Raw genomic sequence first — 20,324 nt, forward strand, 5'->3', positions numbered from 1 at the left:
AATCTCAACGGAATAAAGAATTAATGTAGGGTATTTCAATGTTGAGATTTCTATAATTATTGTCGTGTTCTCCCCATAACTTGAAGAGGCACATACATATATATATATATATATATATATATATGTGTGTGTGTGTGTGTGTGTGGGGGGGGGGCATGACAGTCGTAGAAATCTTAACGGAATAAAGAATTAATGTAGGGTATTTCAATGTTGAAATTTCTATAATTATTGTCGTGTTCTCCCCCTAGCTTGAAGAGGCATATTATAGCATGTGTGTGTGTGTGGCACGACAATAACCATAGAAATCTCAACGAAATAAAGAATTAATGTAGGGTATTTCAATGTTGAGATTTCTATAATTATTGTCGTGTTCTCCCCATAACTTGAAGAGGCACATATATATATATATGTGTGTGTGTGTGTGTGTGTGGGGGGGGGGGGCATGACAGTCGTAGAAATCTTAACGGAATAAAGAATTAATGTAGGGTATTTCAATTTTGAGATTTCTATAATTATTGTCGTGTTCTCCCCCTAGCTTGAAGAGGCATATTATAGCATATGTGTGTGTGTGTGGGGCACGAAAATAACCATAGAAATCTCAACAAAATAAAGAATTAATGTAGGGTATTTCAATGTTGAGATTTCTATCATTATTGTCGTGTTCCCCCCTAGCTTGAAGAGGCATATATGTGTGTGCGATACAACAGTAACCATAGAAATCTCAACAAAATAAAGAATTAATGTAAGGTATTTCAATGTTGAAAATTCTATAATTATATAGCTTGAAGAGGCATATATATATGTATAGTTTGAAGAGGTTATATATAGCTTGAATTTTCAATGTTGAGATTTCTATAATTATTGTCGTGTTCTCCCCCCTAGCTTGAAGAGGCATGTATATATAGATATATATATATTTCAAGCTAGGGGGGAGAACATGGCAATAATTCAAGTTATATATATATATATATATATGCCTCTTCAAGCTAGGAGGAGAGAACATTACAATAATTATAGAAATCTCAACATTGAAATACCTTATATTAATTTTTTATTCCATTGAGATTTCTATGGTTTGTGTGTGTGTAGCACGACAATAACTATATAAATCTCAACGGAATAAAGAATTAATGTAGGTTATTTCAATGTTGAGATTTCTATCATTATTGCTGTGTTTCCCGTCTGCCTGCACAACAGTAACCGTAGAAATCTTAACGGAATAAAGAATTAATGTAGGGTATGTATATCCTCTCTCTTGCTTTTGTTTTCACGATATGGAATATTATTTTGCATGGTGGTAGTATTTTCTTGTTTAATAGATAGAAGTTCGAGTACGAACGTCAGTTGAACTATTGATATGCTTTAAATGAGCAATTAAAATATCAAAGGATTTGTGGGACACTCATAGGATGTTTAATTTAGTTGCAAATTGATTAGAATAACCCTGTTTAATTAGAGGGTTAATTTTATTTTCTCATCATTTTATGCAGTTCTTGTTGTTTTTTCCAGATTAGTGATATCTTCTGACTGTTAATGGTGGTAGATAAGATATACTCCTTCATCCACCATGATGACTGCTACTAATATCAAAGTATTTGCAAAATAACTCCATGTTTTCTTTTTGGAATTGAGTTTTAGTAACATGGGTATTTTTTTATTGTCCCATCATTTTAAATTGTACTTGCTGTTTTTTCAGATTGCTGGCATCTTCTGATTGTTACTGCTGGTAGATATCCTCCAACCAATTTGATGGCTGCTGTTAACAACGAGGAATCAAGCTCCTCAATGTGTGAATTTCCTTATCATGTGTTTTTAAGCTTTAGGGGAGAGGACACCCGCAAGAATTTCACCGACCATCTGTATACAGCTTTGAAGGGGGCAGGAATTCATGTATTTAGAGATGACGATGCAATTGAGAGAGGTGCAGACATAGAATGTGAAGTTGAAAAGGCAATACGACACTCAAAAATGTCATTGATTGTCTTCTCGAGTGATTTTGCTTCTTCAAGCTGGTGCCTAGATGAGGTTGCAGTGATTATGGAACATAAGAAGCATCATTCTGGGCACAATGTTCTTCCTGTATTTTATGACGTCGATCCATCAGAAGTCCAAAAGCAAACAGGTGATTTGGCAGAAGCATTTTCTGGAGATGGAAAGCGCTTCAAGGATGAGAAGATCGAGGGATGGAGGTCAGCTCTTTGCAAGGTCACTAATCTGGCAGGAATGGTTCTACACAAAAGGTAATTAGTTTCTATACTTCATGTTAAAATTGAAAACTCCATTGATTAGTACGTAGTGAATGTTACTTGGTCATCATTTAGCTACTTTTGTTATAAATCGTTAATCCTACATTAGTTCAGATTAAGGAAATTGCAGAACAGGGTTGCTAAAAACCTTTTAGTAGTTATCAAATCAACACATCAGTGGTTGCCAAAACTCCATTGCTGCGGAACTATAACTTAAGGGAAAGAAAACTGAGCTGATGAAGTATACGTGGAGAAATTAGAAAATGTGAATATCCCATTGAGCAAATGTCTCGATCGGAATACTCTTTGGTGACTAAATAAATGTTTTCATAATGCCCTGAATCTAACAAATTCCATGAGTTAATTAATAATTGGCTTTAAAATGAGGAGTTTAATTACAATTAATTGAATAGAATAGTTTCCTAATGGAATTCATAAACTTGTCAGTTAGCATAAGTAGATGTTTCTAAGGGATTGATCTTTTGCTTTTAAGACTTAAAGTACTACAACTAGGTTTCTGAAGATTTGATTTCCCGTGTGGCCTATCTAGGGAAAATTAATGTCTTCGATATGGAAAGAGAAATGAAAAAATGTAAGGCAACTGGGATAAGAAATGAGGCATTGGCAAAAGAGAAAAAGAAGAGCAACGAGGCAGTGACAAACCATGTCTTTTTAAATATGGGTTTTCTATTTTATTTTTATTTTTTCTATCTGCAGACCTGAGGCAGGATTCATACAAGATATTGTCAAAAAGGTTAGAGAAATGTTGAAATGCACAATACTGCATGTGCCCTCTTATTTAGTTGGAGTTGATGCTCAGGTGAAAGACATTAACAACTGGATACAAGACAGGCCTGAAGATGTTAATATAGCAGTAATACATGGAATTCCCGGTGTTGGTAAGACAACAATTGCCAAGAATGTTTGCAACCTCAATTTCGAACAATTTGACTGTTGGAGCTTTCTAAAAGATGTCAGAAAAACATCAAAGCAATATAATGGTTTGGTTCAATTACAGATGCAACTTCTTTCTGATTTGTCAAAGGGGGGATTCCAGAAGATAAACAACGTAGATGAAGGAATTATCCAAATCAGATATGCCACGCGGTTCAAAAAAGTACTTATTGTTCTCGATGATGTTGATGATGTTGACCAACTCAAATCAATTCTTGAAGTGGGGAAATGGCTTTACAAGGGAAGTAAAATCATCATAACAACCAGACATGGTCGCTTGCAAAGTTTTCATGATCAACCTTGTAAAGAGTTTAGAATTATGCCTCTTGATGACAGTGAATCCCTTCAACTCTTTAGTTGGCATGCATTTAGACAATCACAGCCTTCTGAATATTACTTGCAAGACTCTAAAAATATAGTGCGTTATTGTGGAGGGCTGCCACTTGCTCTCGAAGTAATTGGCTTTTCTTTGTCTGGTCGAACTGGGGATTCATGGAAAAGAGCAATAAGAGAACCAGAAGCCCTTGATGGTGGTAAAATTCACGAGATTCTTCCAGTAAGTTATGACTCTCTTCAAGATGATCGTGACAAGAATTTGTTTCTTGATATAGCTTGTTTCTTCATTGGAGAAGAATTAACCTTCGTGGAGACACTTGTAGAAAGCTGTGATTCCTATCGGAATGTTGGAATTGAAGAACTTATTGACAGGGATCTGATATCCATTGATAAGGACAATAAACTGGCAATGCATCAATTGCTTAGGGATATGGGAAGGGAAATTGTCCGTCAAGAATCACCTGAAAATCATGGAGAGCGTAGCCGAATTTGGCGTCATGATGATTCATTTAAAATATTGAGAAAAAAAACTGTAAGAAGCTTATGTTTTTCATTTGCTTGAATTACCAGTTTGCATGCATATATTGTGATTTCTGTATCCTCTGCACACACGCACATATATAATATAATTGTTTCATAGCAGGGCTCCAGGTGTGTTAAGAGCTTCATCCTTGACTGGGAACAAGTAAACATGGCCTCAAAACGATTGGTGGACTTAAACACTGATGCTTTTGCAAGTATGGGCAATCTAAAACTAATCCGTCTCAATAGTTTGAGGCTTAAAGGGGGGTATGAAAATTTTCCTAAAGGATTAGTGTGGCTGTGTTGGCATCACGTCCCTTGGGATTATATACCAACAAAATTTTATCTCGAGGATCTTATTGTTCTTGAACTATGCAACAGCAGTCTAAGACATGTTTGGCATGGAACCCGGGTACTTTAACAATCTATATCTTTCTCTACTTTCTCTCATTAATTGGTGAAAACTACTAATAACTTTCTTGTAATTTCAATCAGAGTTTTCCTGAGTTGAAAATCCTTACTCTCAGTCACTGCCACGGTCTAGTTAGAACTCCAGACTTCTCAGGACTCACCGCTCTTGAAATACTGAAACTTGAAGAATGCCCGGATTTGGTTGAGGTTCACGAGTCCATTGGAAACCTTCAAAAGCTTACCGATGCAAGTTTGAAGGGCTGCATAAATCTCAGGACACTTCCAGAGGAAATTTGCTTGTTGAGATCACTTGCAAAGCTAGGTTTTAACTTGCCCAGAGTAAGTTGATGTTTCACTCGCATCTCTTGATTTCTTATGTATGAATAATTGTTTGCCTATTCTGTGAAACTTCTACATTTCCTGTTCAGATTTATCTTTGAAGCGCACAGAGCAGTGTTTTTCTGTGTACTAAGTTAGGCTTTGTCTACAATCTACAAATTGCCTGGACATCTTGATCATGTGAATAACTTTCAAATTGCAAATTGATGTATGATCTAATTCACCGCTCTTTTTTTTATCATTATAAAATTTGAGAGTCAATATATTTGGCTATATGCTGCAACATTTATCTGGGTTCTATAGCAAGGATTTTAAAGCAGTCTCTTTTGACATATTTGTTTTCTAGATGTGACATAATGGGGATAGACTTGGTCAGGTTAGATCGTTTAATATTGGTTATGGCTGCTGGAATTGACATCTGGAGTTTGTGTATGTTATATTTCACATAACTCTCAGACTAAGTGAGTCATGTTACTATTTGTCTTGATTGAACAAGTGGGTTCTACGTGTCGATTTCTTTAGAAACCTGAGTTCAGGGATCCTTTGCTCTCGTCGAAATTTTCCATAACCTCTAAGCGCATAGTTGCTTTTTCCTAGATGTTTTCCGGTTTGAGTGACCTTGATGGGTTGTACAAATGAAAATTTAAGGTCTGGCACTGTTGTTAGATCTGAATAGACCCTCCATAATGATTGGGCTTGATGGTATTGCTTCAGTTCGTGGACCGAGCAACATTTATAATCTTCAATATTTTTTCTTGGTTGTGCATGTGATGAATTTATTTTGTTTTATTAGTATGATGGAGTAATCTAATAAATCCTTTAAAGATTCACCTTGAATGAGCATTATCTGGGTTAAACTAGGCCTGTTAATTCAATGTAGATTTTTTGTATTTGGTTGGAATAATCTCCGTAAGGGTTTTTTCACCTTTCAGCATCTACCTGAAAGCCTTTGTAGGCTGACAAGGCTTGAAACTCTTGGGTTACAAGGATGCACAAGTCTCCAATCACTTCCAAGCCTACCAAGTAGTTTAGGGATATTACAAACAAGCAATTTTGGACCCCTATTGGGACCACTGGATATCTACATGTTTGGTCGCCTAGATCTAGACAAGCTTCAAGGCCTGTTCAAGTTAGAACAATTGCTGAACTTTGACATGGAGATGATCTATAATGTTGGTTTGCAGAAATCAGAATCCATGAGAATCACTCAAGACAACACTAATTTTGATGCAATGACAACACAAGGAAAGACCACCATCCAGGTCCACTCTTACCTTTTTCTTATTTCATGTGTTCATTGGCACATGTTCATTCTAATGGTCCTAAACTGACATTTTCTTAAATACTCGACATATTTTTTAAATTTGACATTCAAGAAAGGAATCTCTAAATGCATGTCCCTTTGCAGTTCCTGTCATTCTATCCATTTACTGTCTTTATACGAAGCTTTTGGTGTGTGCATTTTGTGAATTATGACGATGCTGCAACAGGTACTTCAAGACGGTGGCATAAGCAACATATATCTGCGAGTGCATGAGATTCCAGATTGGTACTGTCACGCTTGCGTACCTTCAAGTTCTAGTTTTGATATCTGTGGTTTCAACATATGTGTTGTGTATACATGCTCTGACCCGAGGGGTAATTTTGAAAGTTCTAGCAGTGCCAAAATAAGAATCGAAGCCAAAGGTCAAATCTTGGAGTATAGCCCAGAAATCTTTGGAGTTCCTGAAGCCAATGAGGACATGTTGTGGTTAAGCCATTGGAAGCTTAGTTGCAGGTTAGAAGCTGGTGATTCAGTGGCATGTTCCGTAATTTTTCCTGCTTGTTTTCAAGTGAAGAAGTTTGGCATCCACCTAGTTTCTCCTCGTCAGAATCCAGCAGACAAGGAAGGTTATAGCATTCAATACCTCCCGTTGGCATAATTTCACTCAAACATTCTCTGCGCAATTTTTGATGACAGTTGATTTGTTCCTTTTCTATTTGCTTGTAAGAGACTTTTTTTCAATGTTAATTGAGGCTCGAGTTTTGTTTTCAATCGATTTTAAAGAATATATTTCTTAAAAATAACGCCATTATAATATTAAATGGATTCTAAAATTTCATTTAAAAACACATGTGCAATCACCTTGTATATTTATTTTCAAATGAACATACCCGGATACTAAAATGATTCAAAAAATAAAAACAATTTTAATTTTTAATAAAAATTAAATTTTTAAAAAAATACAAATACAATCACGTTTCCAAACATTTTCTATGTCATGATGTTAACAACAACAAAAATACAAGCACAAAATTTTCAAAAGAGTCTATTTATTTTTATGGCCACACCATGTTTTATTTTATTTTTATTTTAAATTGATTTTTTTATATTAATATATTAAAATTATTAAAAAATAATTGAAACAATATTTGAAAGAATGATAAGTTTTTGAGTGTATTTTAAAAGTGTGTTTCACCTTATTTTTCTTTAAAGTTTTTTAATAATTTTAATGTATTGATATTAAAAATTAAAAAAATAATTTTAATATATTTTTTAATAAAATATTTTCTTAAGAACTCTTTCCACTATAATATTTAACATACAATAAAAAAAAAACTAAAACATACTTTAAAAAACAGATTAAATAACCTTTTAAAACCGAGCCATGAACTAGAAGTTTAAGAAAATTAAAATAAATAAAGACTAAAACTGAATATAAAAGTTAAATGAAGTAAAATGATAAGGGAAACAATTGAAAAACAAATCAAGATTAGAATAAAAAAAACAAAAAAAATAGTAATTAGCAGTCGTCTAGAAGTTAAAATTGGAAAGAACATATCATCCTAATAAATACAAGTAGACAACATTATATCCCACGAAACCTCCAGAACATTCGACTCTCTTTTCTTCAAATCCAATCCAGCCTGCAATTCTCAATACGAACGACTAGTCGTTCAATCAAACCCTAACCCATGTCGATCCCTCCATCTTCTTCAACATCGCAGCAATTCACTTACGCAGCATCGACGTCAGCAACAGTAGCAAACGGCGCGTATTTCCCTACCCCATTTCACCTCCAGCAATCGGAAACTTACCCCAAACCCTATGTCGCTCCACCTCCTACCGTCATGGCACCCGTTTATCCGCCAATGTTGAGATTTTTATAATTATTATCGTGTCCCCCGCACGACAATAACAGTAGAAATCTCAACGAAATAAAAAATTAATATAGAGTATTTTAATTTTGAGATTTCTATAATTATTGTCGTGTTCTCCCTCCTAGCATGAAGAGACATATTATAGCATGTGTGTATGTGGCACGACAGTAACCGTAGAAATCTTAACGGAATAAAGAATTAATGTAGGGTACTTCAATGTTGAGATTTCTATTATTATTGTCGTGTTTCCCCTTAGCTTGAAGAGGCATGTGTGTCTGTGACAAGATAGTAACCGTAGAAATCTCAACGGAATAAAGAATTAATATAGGGTATTTCAATGTTGAAAATTCTATAATTATATAGCTTGAAGAGGCATATATATGTATAGCTTGAAGAGGTTATATATAGCTTGAATTTTTAATGTTGAGATTTCTATAATTATTGCCGTATTCTCCTCCTAGCTTGGAGAGGCATATATATATATAGAACACGACAATAATTCAAGTTATATATATATATTGTGTGTGTGCGCGCGCCTCTTCAAGTTAGGGGGGAGATTCAAGCATATATATATATATATATATGCTTGAATCTCCCCCCTAACTTGAAGAGGCACATATATATAAAACACGACAATAATTGAAGCTATATATAACCTCCTCAATAACCTCTTCAAGCTATCAAGCTAATATAACCTCTTCAATAACCTCTTCAAGCTATCAAGCTATCAAGTATGTGCCTCTTCAAGCTAGGGGGGAGAACATGGAGGAGAGAACACGGCAATAATTCAAGCTATATATATATATATATATATATATGCCTTTTCAAGCTAGGGGAGAATATGGCAATAATTATAGAAATCTCAACATTGAAATACCTTATATTAATTATTTATTCCGTTGAGATTTGTATGGTTTGTGTGTAGCACGACAATAACCGTATAAATATTAACGGAATAAAAAATTAATGTAGGGTATTTTAATGTTGAGATTTCTATAGTTACAGTGGTGCAGATAGAAATCTCAACAGAATGAAGAATTAATTCATGGTGTTTATATCCTCTCTCTTGCTTTTGTTTTCACGACATGGAATATTATTTTGCATGGTGGTAGTATTTTCTTGTTTAATAGATAGAAGTTAGGGCACGAACATCAGTTGAACTACTTCATGATTGATATGCTTTAAATGAGCAATTAAAATATCAAAAGTTTTTTGGGACACTCATAAGATGTTTAATTTAGTTGCAAATTGATTAGAATAACCCTATTTAATTAGAGGGTTAATTTTATTTTCTCATCATTTTATGCAGTTCTTGTTGTTTTTTCCAGATTAGTGATATCTTCTGACTGTTACTGGTGGTAGATATACTCCTTCATCCACCATGATGACTGTTACTAATATCAAAGTATTTGCAAAATAACAACTCCATGTTTTCTTTTTGGAATTGAGTTTTAGTAACATGGGTATTTTTTATTGTCCCATCATTTTAAATAGTACTTTCTGTTTTTTCAGATTGCTGGCATCTTCTGATTGTTACTGCTGGTAGATATCCTCCAACCAACTTGATGGCTGCTGTTAATAACGAGGAATCAAGCTCCTCAATGTGTGAATTTCCTTATCATGTGTTTTTAAGCTTTAGGGGAGAGGACACCCGCAAGAGTTTCACCGACCATCTGTATACCGCTTTGAAGTGGGCAGGAATTCATGTATTTAGAGATGACGATGCAATTGAGAGAGGTGCAGACATAGAATGTGAAGTTGAAAAGGCAATACGACAGTCAAAAATGTCGTTGATTGTCTTCTCGAGTGATTTTGCTTCTTCAAGCTGGTGCCTAGATGAGGTTGCAATGATTATGGAACATAAGAAGCATCATTCTGGGCACAATGTTCTTCCTGTATTTTATGACGTCGATCCATCAGAAGTCCAAAAGCAAACAGGTGATTTGGCAGAAGCATTTTCTGGACATGGAAAGCGCTTCAAGGATGAGAAGATCGAGGGATGGAGGTCAGCTCTTTGCAAGGTCACTAATCTGGCAGGAATGGTTCTACACAAAAGGTAATTAGTTTCTATACTTCATGTTAAAATTGAAAACTCCATTGATTAGTACGTAGTGAATGTTACTTGGTCATCATTTAGCTACTTTTGTTATAAATCGTTAATCCTACATTAGCTCAGATTAAGGAAATTGCAGAACAGGGTTGCTAAAAACCTTTTAGTAGTTATCAAATCAACACATCAGTGGTTGCCAAAACTCCATTGCTGTGGAACTATAACTTAAGGGAAAGAAAACTGAGCTGATGAAGTATACGTGGAGAAATTAGAAAATGTGAATATCCCATTGACCAAATGTCTCGATCGGAATACTCTTTGGTGACTAAATAAATGTTTTCATAATGCCCTGAATCTAACAAATTCCATGAGTTAATTAATAATTGGCTTTAAAATGAGGAGTTTAATTACAATTAAATGAATAGAATAGTTTCCTAATGGAATTCATAAACTTGTGAGTTAGGATAAGTAGATGTTTCTAAGGGATTGATCTTTTGCTTTTAGGACTTAAAGTACTACAACTAGGTTTCTGAAGATTTGATTTCCCGTGTGGCCTATCTAGGGAAAATTAATGTCTTCAATATGGAAAGAGAAATGAAAAAATGTAAGGCAACTGGGATAAGAAATGAGGCATTGGCAAAAGAGAAAAAGAAGAGCAACGAGGCAGTGACAAACCATGTCTTTTTAAATATGGGTTTTCTATTTTATTTTTATTTTTTCTATCTGCAGACCTGAGGCAGGATTCATACAAGATATTGTCAAAAAGGTTAGAGAAATGTTGAAACGCACAATACTGCATGTGCCCTCTTATTTAGTTGGAGTTGATGCTCAGGTGAAAGACATTAACAACTGGATACGAGACAGGCCTGAAGATGTTAATATAGCAGTAATACATGGAATTGCTGGTGTTGGTAAGACAACAATTGCCAAGAATGTTTGCAACCTCAATTTCGAACAATTTGACTGTTGGAGCTTTCTAAAAGATGTCAGAAAAACATCAAAGCAATATAATGGTTTGGTTCAATTACAGATGCAACTTCTTTCTGATTTGTCAAAGGGGGGATTCCAGAAGATAAACAACGTAGATGAAGGAATTATCCAAATCAGATATGCCACACGGTTCAAAAAAGTACTTATTGTTCTTGATGATGTTGACCAACTCAAATCAATTCTTGAAGTGGGGAAATGGCTTTACAAGGGAAGTAAAATCATCATAACAACCAGACATGGTCGCTTGCAAAGTTTTCATGATCAACCTTGTAAAGAGTTTAGAATTATGCCTCTTGATGACAGTGAATCCCTTCAACTCTTTAGTTGGCATGCATTTAGACAATCACAGCCTTCTGAAGATTACTTGCAAGACTCTAAAAATATAGTGCGTTATTGTGGAGGGCTGCCACTTGCGCTCGAAGTAATCGGCGTTTCTTTGTCTGGTCGAACTGGGGATTCGTGGAAAAGAGCAATAAAAGAACCAGAAGCCCTTGATGGTGGTAAAATTCATGAGATTCTTCGAGTAAGTTATGACTCTCTTCAAGATGATCGTGACAAGAATTTGTTTCTTGATATAGCTTGTTTCTTCATTGGAGAAGACATAACCTTTGTGGAGAGAATTGTAGAAAGCTGTGATTTCTATCGGAATGTTGGAATTCAAGAACTCATTGACAAGAATCTGATATCCATTGATAAGGACAATAAACTGGCAATGCATCAATTGCTTAGGGAAATGGGATGCGAAATTGTCCGTCAAGAATCACCTGAGAATCATGGAGAGCGTAGCAGAATTTGGCGTCATGGTGATTCATTTAAGATTTTGAGAAAAAAAACTGTGAGAAGCTTACTTTTTGCATTTATTTGATTTACCGGTTTGCATGCATATATTTTTATATATATATATATATTTGTTTCTTAGCAGGGCTCCAGGTCTGTTAAGAGCTTCATCCTTGACTGGGAACAAGTAAACATAGCCTCAAAATGTTTGGACTTAAACACTGATGCTTTTGCAAGCATGAGCAATCTAAAACTAATCCACCTCAATAATTTGAGGCTTAAAGGAGGGTATGAAAATTTTCCAAAAGGATTAGTGTGGCTGTGTTGGCATCACGCCCCTTGGGATCATATACCAGTCGATTTTTATCTCGAGGATCTTATCGTTCTTGACCTATGCAACAGCAGTCTAAGGCATGTTTGGCATGGAATCCGGGTACGTTAATAATCTATATCTTCTCTGATTTCTCTCATCAATTGGTGAAAACTACTAATTATTTTCTTGTAATTTCATATAGTGTTTTCCAGGGTTGAAGATCCTTAATCTCAGTCGTTGTCATGGTCTAGGTAGAACTCCAGACTTCTCAGGACTCCTTTGTCTTGAAATATTGATACTTGAAGAATGCACGAATTTGGCTGAGGTTCACAAGTCCATTGGAAACCTACAAAATCTTTCCTTTTCAAGTTTTAAGGACTGCATAAATCTCAAGAGACTTCCAGATGAAATGTGCAAGTTGACATCACTTCAAACTCTAATATTGTCTGGTTGCTCTAAACTTGATAGTGAGATACCGAGTCAGTTGGAAAAAATGAAATTCTTGGGAGTGATTCGTGCAGATGGACCTCTCATGAGTCAGTTTCAAAAGTGGGCTTCAAGAATGTGGTCCTGGTTAATGAGAAACGGCACATTATCAACCAAGCGTTCTATCGATTGCTTGCCATCTTCTTTGGTAAATTTAAGTCTTGCAAACAGCAATATAAGGGATGATATGATGCCTAATATTCTTAGTTCCTTGCCTTGTTTGGAACATTTGGATCTAAGTGGAAATCCATTTCAGCATCTACCTGATAGCATTAGTTTCCTGACAAGGCTTGAAACTCTTTGGTTACAAGGATGCACAAGTCTCCAATCACTTCCAAGCCTACCAAGTAGTTTAGAGAGCTTACTTATAAGCAATTTTGGACCCCTATTGGGACCACTGGATATCTACATGTTTGGTCGCCAAGAACTAGACAAGCTTCAAGGCCTGTTCAAGTTAGAACAATTGCTGAACTTTGACATGGAGATGATCTATAATGTTGGTATGCAGAAATCAGAATCCATGAGAATCACTCAAGACAACACTAATTTTGTTGCAATGACAACACAAGGAAAGACTACCATCCAGGTCCACTCTTACCTTTTTCTTATTTCATGTGTTCATTGTCACATGTGCATTCCAACAGTCCTAAACTGACATTTTCTTAAATACTTTACATATTTTTTAAATTTGACATTCAAGAAAGGAATCTCTAAATGCAGGTCCCTTTGCAGTTCCTGTCATTCTATCCATTTACTGTCTTTATGCCAAGCTTTTGGTGTACATACTCTAGTGCATTTTGTGAATTATGACCATGCTGCAACAGGTATTTCAAGACGGTGGCATAAGCAACATATATCTGCGAGTGCATGAGATTCCAGATTGGCTCTGTCACGCGACAGGAGCACGCCATGCATGTTATTGCGTACCTTCAAGTTCTAGTTTTGATATCTGTGGTTTCAACATATGTGCTGTGTATACATGCTCTGACCCGAGGGGTAATTTTGAAAGTTCTAGCAGTGCCAAAATAAGAATCGAAGCCAAAGGTCAAATCTTGGAGTATACCCCAGAAATCTTTGGAGTTCCTGAAGCCAATGAGGACATGTTGTGGTTAAGCCATTGGACGCTTAGTTGCAAGTTAGAAGCTGGTGATTCCGTGGCATGTTCCGTAATTTTGCCTTCTTGTTTTCAAGTGAAGAAGTTTGGTATCCACCTGGTTTCCCCGCATCAGAATTCATCAGACAAGGAAGGTCAAACATTTTTTGTTTGATATTCCTTTTCTATTTGCTTGTAAGAGACATTTTTTGTATGTTAATTGAGGCTCGAGTTTTGTTTTCAATCAATCTTAAAGAATATGTTTCTAAAAAAATCATAATATTATTCTAAAATTTTATTTTAAAATACAGGTTGTTACATTTTCAAATTGATAATCAATGAGTATTTGGACTTGCAGTAATTTTTATTTTTGGATGTATTTTATTTAAAAAAACATCAAATATTTTTTAATAATTTTAATATATTAATGTAAATAAATAACTTACATTTTTTTTTGGTAACTCGGGGTGTCCAGGCCAACTTGCGTACACCACAACTAATCCCTAGGACCTACTGAACATTCTGCAAGCGGTGTTTTTAAGACCCGGCCTAGCGGGTCGACTCGGGACCCGGCCGACCCAAGTCTAAGCAAAAAACAGGCTGGGAATTGGCTCGGCTAGACCCGGTCGACCTGCCCGGTTTATTTTTTTATATATCCTCATGCCCGAAACGACAAGAGCAGAGGGATGAATGCATTGCAGAGCAGAGAAGTGAGAATAATTTCAAGAATTTGTCAAACCCATTTCACTCTCAGTGGAAGAAAAGCAGATGAGCAGAAGACTTTTGAATTCTTGATCGCCGTTTCAATTCTGAGCATAAGATTAGATGAGTTTTTACTTGTTTCTTTCTTCTTTCACCTTTCATTATACTCTGTTTCATCTTCTTTCCTCTATTGAAATTGCAGGAGAGTATAACAGTGGTGAACTGTTCTGGTGGAAGCACTGATAAAGAAACAAAGAGCCCAAATGAGAAAATGCCTCAGAAAGTTGCAATGTACTGCACAGGAGGAATTCGATGTGAAAAGGCTTCGAGTTTTCTCCTTTATAAAGGTTTCAAGGAAGTGATTTTCTATTTGAATTCTTTCTTCTGCCATGCATTTTGATGAACCTACTGGTTGATTGTATGGTGTTTGATAAACATGATCTTGTACCTTGTCGTCACATACTGAAGGTGATCTTTTGATTAGTTTTATAGTGTGTTCAGGTTTTAATTTTTAATGAATCCACAAATCATGCACTGTAATAGCAGAGGCTAATTTCCTTTCCATTTCTAGATTCAGACTTCAGACTTAATTATAGAATTCAAAGTTCAAACTTAATTATAGATCTAGTACTATTTTTTGTTTTTTTTAATATATGTTAGTTGTGTTCTTTAAAATATATATATATATATATATAAAGGTTTTTTTGGGTTGATCCGGGTCAACCCATCTGACCCGTGACCTAATCACTTGACCGGGTCAATGATCGGGTCGGGTTTCAAAACTATGCCTGCAAATCTAATAAGTATGTAAAACACCGCGAAGGTAACAGGTATATACAATAAAATTTGAATCTATATACAATAAAAAAAAAAAAACAAACAAATTCCTTTCATCGCCACGTCAAATAACTTACATTTTTCATCAAGTGGTGCGTAGAAACAAATAAATTTCTCTGAATACTTGTCTTCTTGTCACAAAGTTTCAATATCGCAAATTAACAACTAGAGCATAATTCTTTACCATTAGACCTAGCTGCCCAAGATTTTTTATGACATAGTGGATATTCTTTCTTCCACTCGTGTAACAAAATGGTGTTACATTAAAGTGTAAATTTACGTAGGTATACAAATTAACAAACAAGCTGTCACGCTGAGTCTTTTTTTCCTCTCATGGAATATTGATAGAGAGAGAGAGAGAGAGAGAGAGTATAACAAAAATCTATCTGCCTTTTGGGCATATGGCTTGTAAATTGTGCTAATTTTTCCTATCTCAATAGACAAATATATCATTTCCATTATGCATTTAATTTGCATGCCATGGATGCTCAATCCATTGTTTCAAACCTTTAAACAATCTTGAATTTTCTTAGCTAATTTTGATTTTTAATTTACTTTTTTAAAAAAATTACCCTATTATTCTTTAGTTTAATCAAAATTAAACTTATCTATTAAATTTTAAAAAATTAAACTTTGTAATCTGAATTTTACTATATACATATTAGTTTATGTTCCAAGTCATTCTATAGTTTATTCTATTTTATACTCATTAGCATGTAAACTATAATTCTTTAAAATTTAATAAACAAATGTAATTTTAATCAAACTGGAGTAATTCTTTTTAGTTTTGTAATCTCATGTATGAACTTGCTTCATAATTTCACGATAGTTTGAGAGTATAATTGTGATTTTTTTTAAGTGTTTTTTATCGAAATGTATGAAAATTATGTTTTTTATTTTTAAAAATTATTTTTGATATCATCACATCAAAACAATTCAAAAAATAAAAAATATATTTTAAAATTTTTTTTATATAAAAAAAAATCACATTTTCAAATATTTTATATATCATGATATTAATGACAAAAAAATAGAAGCACAAAATTTTAAAAGGAGTCTATTTATTTTTATGGCACGCCATGTTTTATTTTATTTTTATTTTAAATTAATTTTTGATATTAATAAATTAAAATTATTTAAAAATAATTGAAACAATATTTGAAAGAACGATAAGTTTTTTAATGTATTTTAAAAATGTGTTTCGCATAATTTTTCTTTAAAGTTTTTTAATAATTTTAATCAATATAAAATCTTTTCTTAAGAACTCTTTCCACTATAATATTTTAACATACAATAAAAAAAACTAAAACATACTTTAAAAGACAGATTAAATAACCTTTTAAAACCGAGCCATGAACTAGAAGTTTAAGAAAATTAAAATAAATAACGACACTTCATAAGAAAAAAATTAGCAGTCGTCTAGAAGTTAAAATTGGAAAGAACATATCATCCTAATAAATACAACTAGACAACAATATATCCCACGAAACCTCCAGAACATTCGACTCTCTTTTCTTCAAATCCAATCCAGCCTGCAATTCTCACCAATACACACGAACGACTAGTCGTTCAATCAAACCCTAAAACCCATGTCGATCCCTCCATCTTCTTCAACATCGCAGCAATTCACTTACGCAGCATCGACGTCAGCAACAGTAGCAAACGGCGCGTATTTCCCTACCCCATTTCACCTCCAGCAATCGGAAACTTACCCCAAACCCTATGTCGCTCCACCTCCTACCGTCATGGCGCCCGTTTATCCGCCTGCCCCGATTGGACCCGTTTACTCCCTTCCACAGTACCAACAGGTCAGCAATTCTACATTTGTCTGTTGAATTTCAGTTTTTTTTTTTTTTAATTTTGTTTGTTAGGCTTTTTATTTTGGATGATTTTGTTATAATTGCGAAAAATTTATGTGAAGTTTGGTCCTTTTTGTATTTTGTGAAGTGGGTTTTGGGGAAATGGATTGATTTTACGGTTTAATTGAGTGTTTTTGTGGTGATGTGAAAATCGAGTTGTAAATTTGTAATTATGAGATGAATTATTTTTATTGATTCAAAACTGATTAATATTAGGAAAATGACAATTGTGAGATTGTTAGTTAGTTTGTTCATTTTGTTTTTGTGGTGGTTTATTTGGGTTTTTGATTGGCTTTTTTTTTTTTTTTGGTGATGTGAAAATTGATTGTGAATTTGTGATTATGAGATAGATTTTTAAAAAAATGTTTCAGAATGGGTCTGGTTAATATTGGATTTTTTTTTTGAAGTAAATGTAATGGGCATAAATTGGATAGTCAGTCTAATTTGGTTGTGAAATTTGGCTACTTTGATTTGGATTGTTTTTAGTTCTACTTTATTTGATAATGATAATTTGATGGGTCTTTTTATGTTTCCACTATTGTCTTTGTTTTATTTTTCATTTAATCTTATTTCCACTATTGATGGGTGAATGATTTTGTGGTGTGTTTGAACAGGCGCACCAGTTGTTTCAGAGGGATGCACAAACGATCACGCCTGAAGCACTTGAGAGTGTGAAAGCAGCCCTTGCAAATAGTGAGGTTGAACATAAAGCAGAGACTAAAAGGAAAGCAATTCCTCGTAAAGCTGCTGGCCAGACATGGGAGGATCCAATTCTTGCAGAATGGCCTGAAAGTATGTTGCTTCTCTGATGCAATTTTGTTTTTCTTTTGAGCTGTTCTATATAATAATGTTGGATTGACCATGGAAACAGTTCTTTTGTTGATATTGATTTTGGTCATTCATCACTGTATTTCTCATCTAAGGAGTTCACACTGTGCTGTTGCAGATGACTACCGCGTATTTTGTGGTGATCTTGGTAATGAGGTGAATGATGATGTTCTTTCAAAAGCATTTTCAAGGTTTCCTTCTTTTAACTTGGCCAGAGTAAGTTGATGTTTCACTCGCATCTCTTGATTTCTTTTGTATGAATAATTGTTTGCCTAGTCTGTGAAACTTCTACATTTCCTGTTCAGATTTTTCTTTGAAGCGCACAGAGCAGTGTTTTTCTGTGTACTAAGGTAGGCTTTGTCTACAATCTACATATTGCCTGGACATCTTGATCATGTGAATAACTTTCAAATTGCAAATTGATGTCATAATCTAATTCACTGCTCTTTTTTTTTTTTTTTTTTACATTATAAAATTTGAGAGTCAATATATTAGGCTCTCCATAATGCTTGGGTTTGATGGTATTGGTTCAGTTCGTGGACCGAGCAACATTTATAATCTTCAATATTTTTTCTTGGACAGGCATGTGATGAATTTATTTTGTTTTATTAGTATGATGGAGTAATCTAACAAATCCTTTAAAGATTCACCTTGAATGAGCATTATCTGGGTTAAACTAGGCCTTTTAATTCAATTTAGATTTTTTGTATTTGGTTGGAATAATCTCCATAAGGGTTTTTTCACTTTACGTTTTCTGAAATTGCCTTGTGGTATGTGAGTCTAAAAGGGAGTTTTTTTTCATAGAAGATTAATTGTTGAAATAAGGTACAAATTTTAATCTTGTTTTTGGGGATTTGACCATGACGCTCCGTCTCTGGTAGTTTGAGTTTGGTCCTTGGTACCTCATATTCAATGTGTGGGTGGCTGGGAGAGTGGGCTGTGATCATGTCGATAACACATGTTTTTTCTATTGTGCCTGTTCATCGGCACATGGAATGAATTTGCTATTATGTTTTTGCTGTTTGTATTTCTTTCCCTTTCCTGGTGTTTTTTTTGTTTTTTATTGGAAGCTTCAATGGTTATTGTATATGCTTATGCTGTCCTTCCTCACATAATAGGTTGTCAGGGATAATCGAACTGGAAAGACCAAGGGCTATGGATTTGTTAGCTTTGCCAACCCTACTGACCTTGCTGCTGCACTTAAGGAGATGAATGGTGAGTCAGCTCTAATCTCTCTGCTTTGTTGTGCTGTTCTGTTATGAGCAGCTGTTGACTGTTTCTGTTACGAGGGAGAGAAGGGCGGGAACAAATGTTTGGGCCCTGTTTTTGAGACTCTGACCTCTGTGGCTGTATCATTTCTCTTTTAATATAACAAGGTGGCTGAATGGCCGATAATTAGAAGAGGAGAAAGTAGCTAATGTTTTAATTAAAGGGCACTAGGCATTGTCCACTCTTGGCTATTGAACTCATAGATTTTGATTGGATCTTCGGTTGATATTTTAATTCCCTTTACCCAGTGACGAATTTAATTTAAAAAAAATTCGTACCTTCATTCAGAGCTTCCCCCTCTTCTGAGCTGTTTTAGTGTGTTAATTCTTTTCCTTGACCTTGATTTCAGGTAAATATGTCGGAAACCGGCCTATCAAGTTACGGAAGAGCAACTGGAGGGAGAGGACAGATTACGGAGCTTTAGAAAGACAAAAGGTACATCTTGTTTTTTTTGCCCAATCAAATCATCTTCTTCTTCCATTCTCTCGAGCTGAAAATCTGTTTCTATGACCTTTCAGAACCAGAGTCAAAGGAAACCGAAGCTTCCAAAGAAGAGTGTATTGCACAAGTAAGCGTAAGAAAGTTCCAGCCTTGTGATGACATCTAGGTGAGATGCCAGAAACAGCATGCCATGCCACCTTCGGATGTGTGCTGCTAATTTGCTTCTTTTAGCCCCTCCTTTGTGCTGGGGATAAAACCTAGCAGTCGTAAAATTATGTGATACATTTATGTTATATTCTAAACAATTAAATCGCAATAATGGGAATTTCTCTAGCTTCTCAGGTGTTTTGAGCCTGTCCCTCGCCGTCATTTTTTCTCTTAATCTTTTTATTTGTTTGCAATGGAAGTGCAGAACGAGGCCTTGAAAGCAGGCTTGTCAGAACGAATCCACCATGTTTGTTTGTTATTGGATCAACCTTTCTTTAAAATGGCAATATCTAAGCTGGGGTATATTTGAGATAGTAGTAGGGATGGTATTTTATTTTATTTGGAAATATATTAAAATAATTTATTTTATCTTTAAAAAATTATTTTTAATATAAGAGATAAAAAAAAATTAATTTTTTTTTAAAATTCCGCACAAAAAGATTTTTGAAAAATATTATTCAATTGAAAATACATTAAAATATTCTTTTTTTAATTTTAATATTAGCATATTAAAACTATCAGA

At 34.6% G+C, this 20,324-nt stretch overlaps 2 protein-coding genes across 6 annotated transcripts; both read left to right on the forward strand.

Moving 5' to 3' along the window:
• Positions 1–1,242: 1,242 nt before the first annotated feature.
• Positions 1,243–14,052, forward strand: LOC118050646 (TMV resistance protein N). Of its 4 annotated transcripts, none has more exons than XM_073406756.1 (6): positions 1,243–1,591; positions 9,462–10,005; positions 10,729–11,824; positions 11,912–12,199; positions 12,282–13,151; positions 13,390–14,050. In XM_073406756.1, the coding sequence occupies exons 2-6, from the start codon at positions 9,515–9,517 to the stop codon at positions 13,831–13,833; spliced, it is 3,189 nt and encodes a 1,062-aa protein (XP_073262857.1). In that variant the 5' UTR covers positions 1,243–1,591; positions 9,462–9,514; the 3' UTR covers positions 13,834–14,050. The 4 variants fall into 4 exon arrangements, with proteins under 4 accessions (XP_073262857.1, XP_073262855.1, XP_034916939.1 ...); XM_035061048.2 differs by lacking the exon at positions 1,243–1,591 and adding an exon at positions 9,007–9,354; XM_073406754.1 differs by lacking the exons at positions 1,243–1,591; positions 9,462–10,005; positions 10,729–11,824 and adding exons at positions 1,609–2,240; positions 2,964–4,068 and having other exon boundaries at positions 13,390–14,052.
• Positions 14,053–16,609: 2,557 nt separating this feature from the next.
• Positions 16,610–19,948, forward strand: LOC118050647 (uncharacterized). Of its 2 annotated transcripts, none has more exons than XM_035061049.2 (6): positions 16,610–17,005; positions 17,671–17,848; positions 18,003–18,100; positions 19,003–19,099; positions 19,503–19,588; positions 19,672–19,948. In XM_035061049.2, exons 1-6 carry the CDS (start codon positions 16,787–16,789, stop codon positions 19,723–19,725), a joined length of 732 nt encoding a protein of 243 aa, XP_034916940.1. In that variant the 5' UTR covers positions 16,610–16,786; the 3' UTR covers positions 19,726–19,948. The 2 variants fall into 2 exon arrangements, 1 of the variants encoding a protein (XP_034916940.1); XR_004687902.2 differs by lacking the exon at positions 19,672–19,948 and adding an exon at positions 18,190–18,234 and having other exon boundaries at positions 16,611–17,005; positions 19,503–19,545.
• The last annotated feature ends 376 nt before the right edge of the window (positions 19,949–20,324 follow it).

Source organism: Populus alba, chromosome 19 (assembly GCF_005239225.2).
Source record: "Populus alba chromosome 19, ASM523922v2, whole genome shotgun sequence".
NCBI lineage: Eukaryota > Viridiplantae > Streptophyta > Magnoliopsida > Malpighiales > Salicaceae > Populus > Populus alba.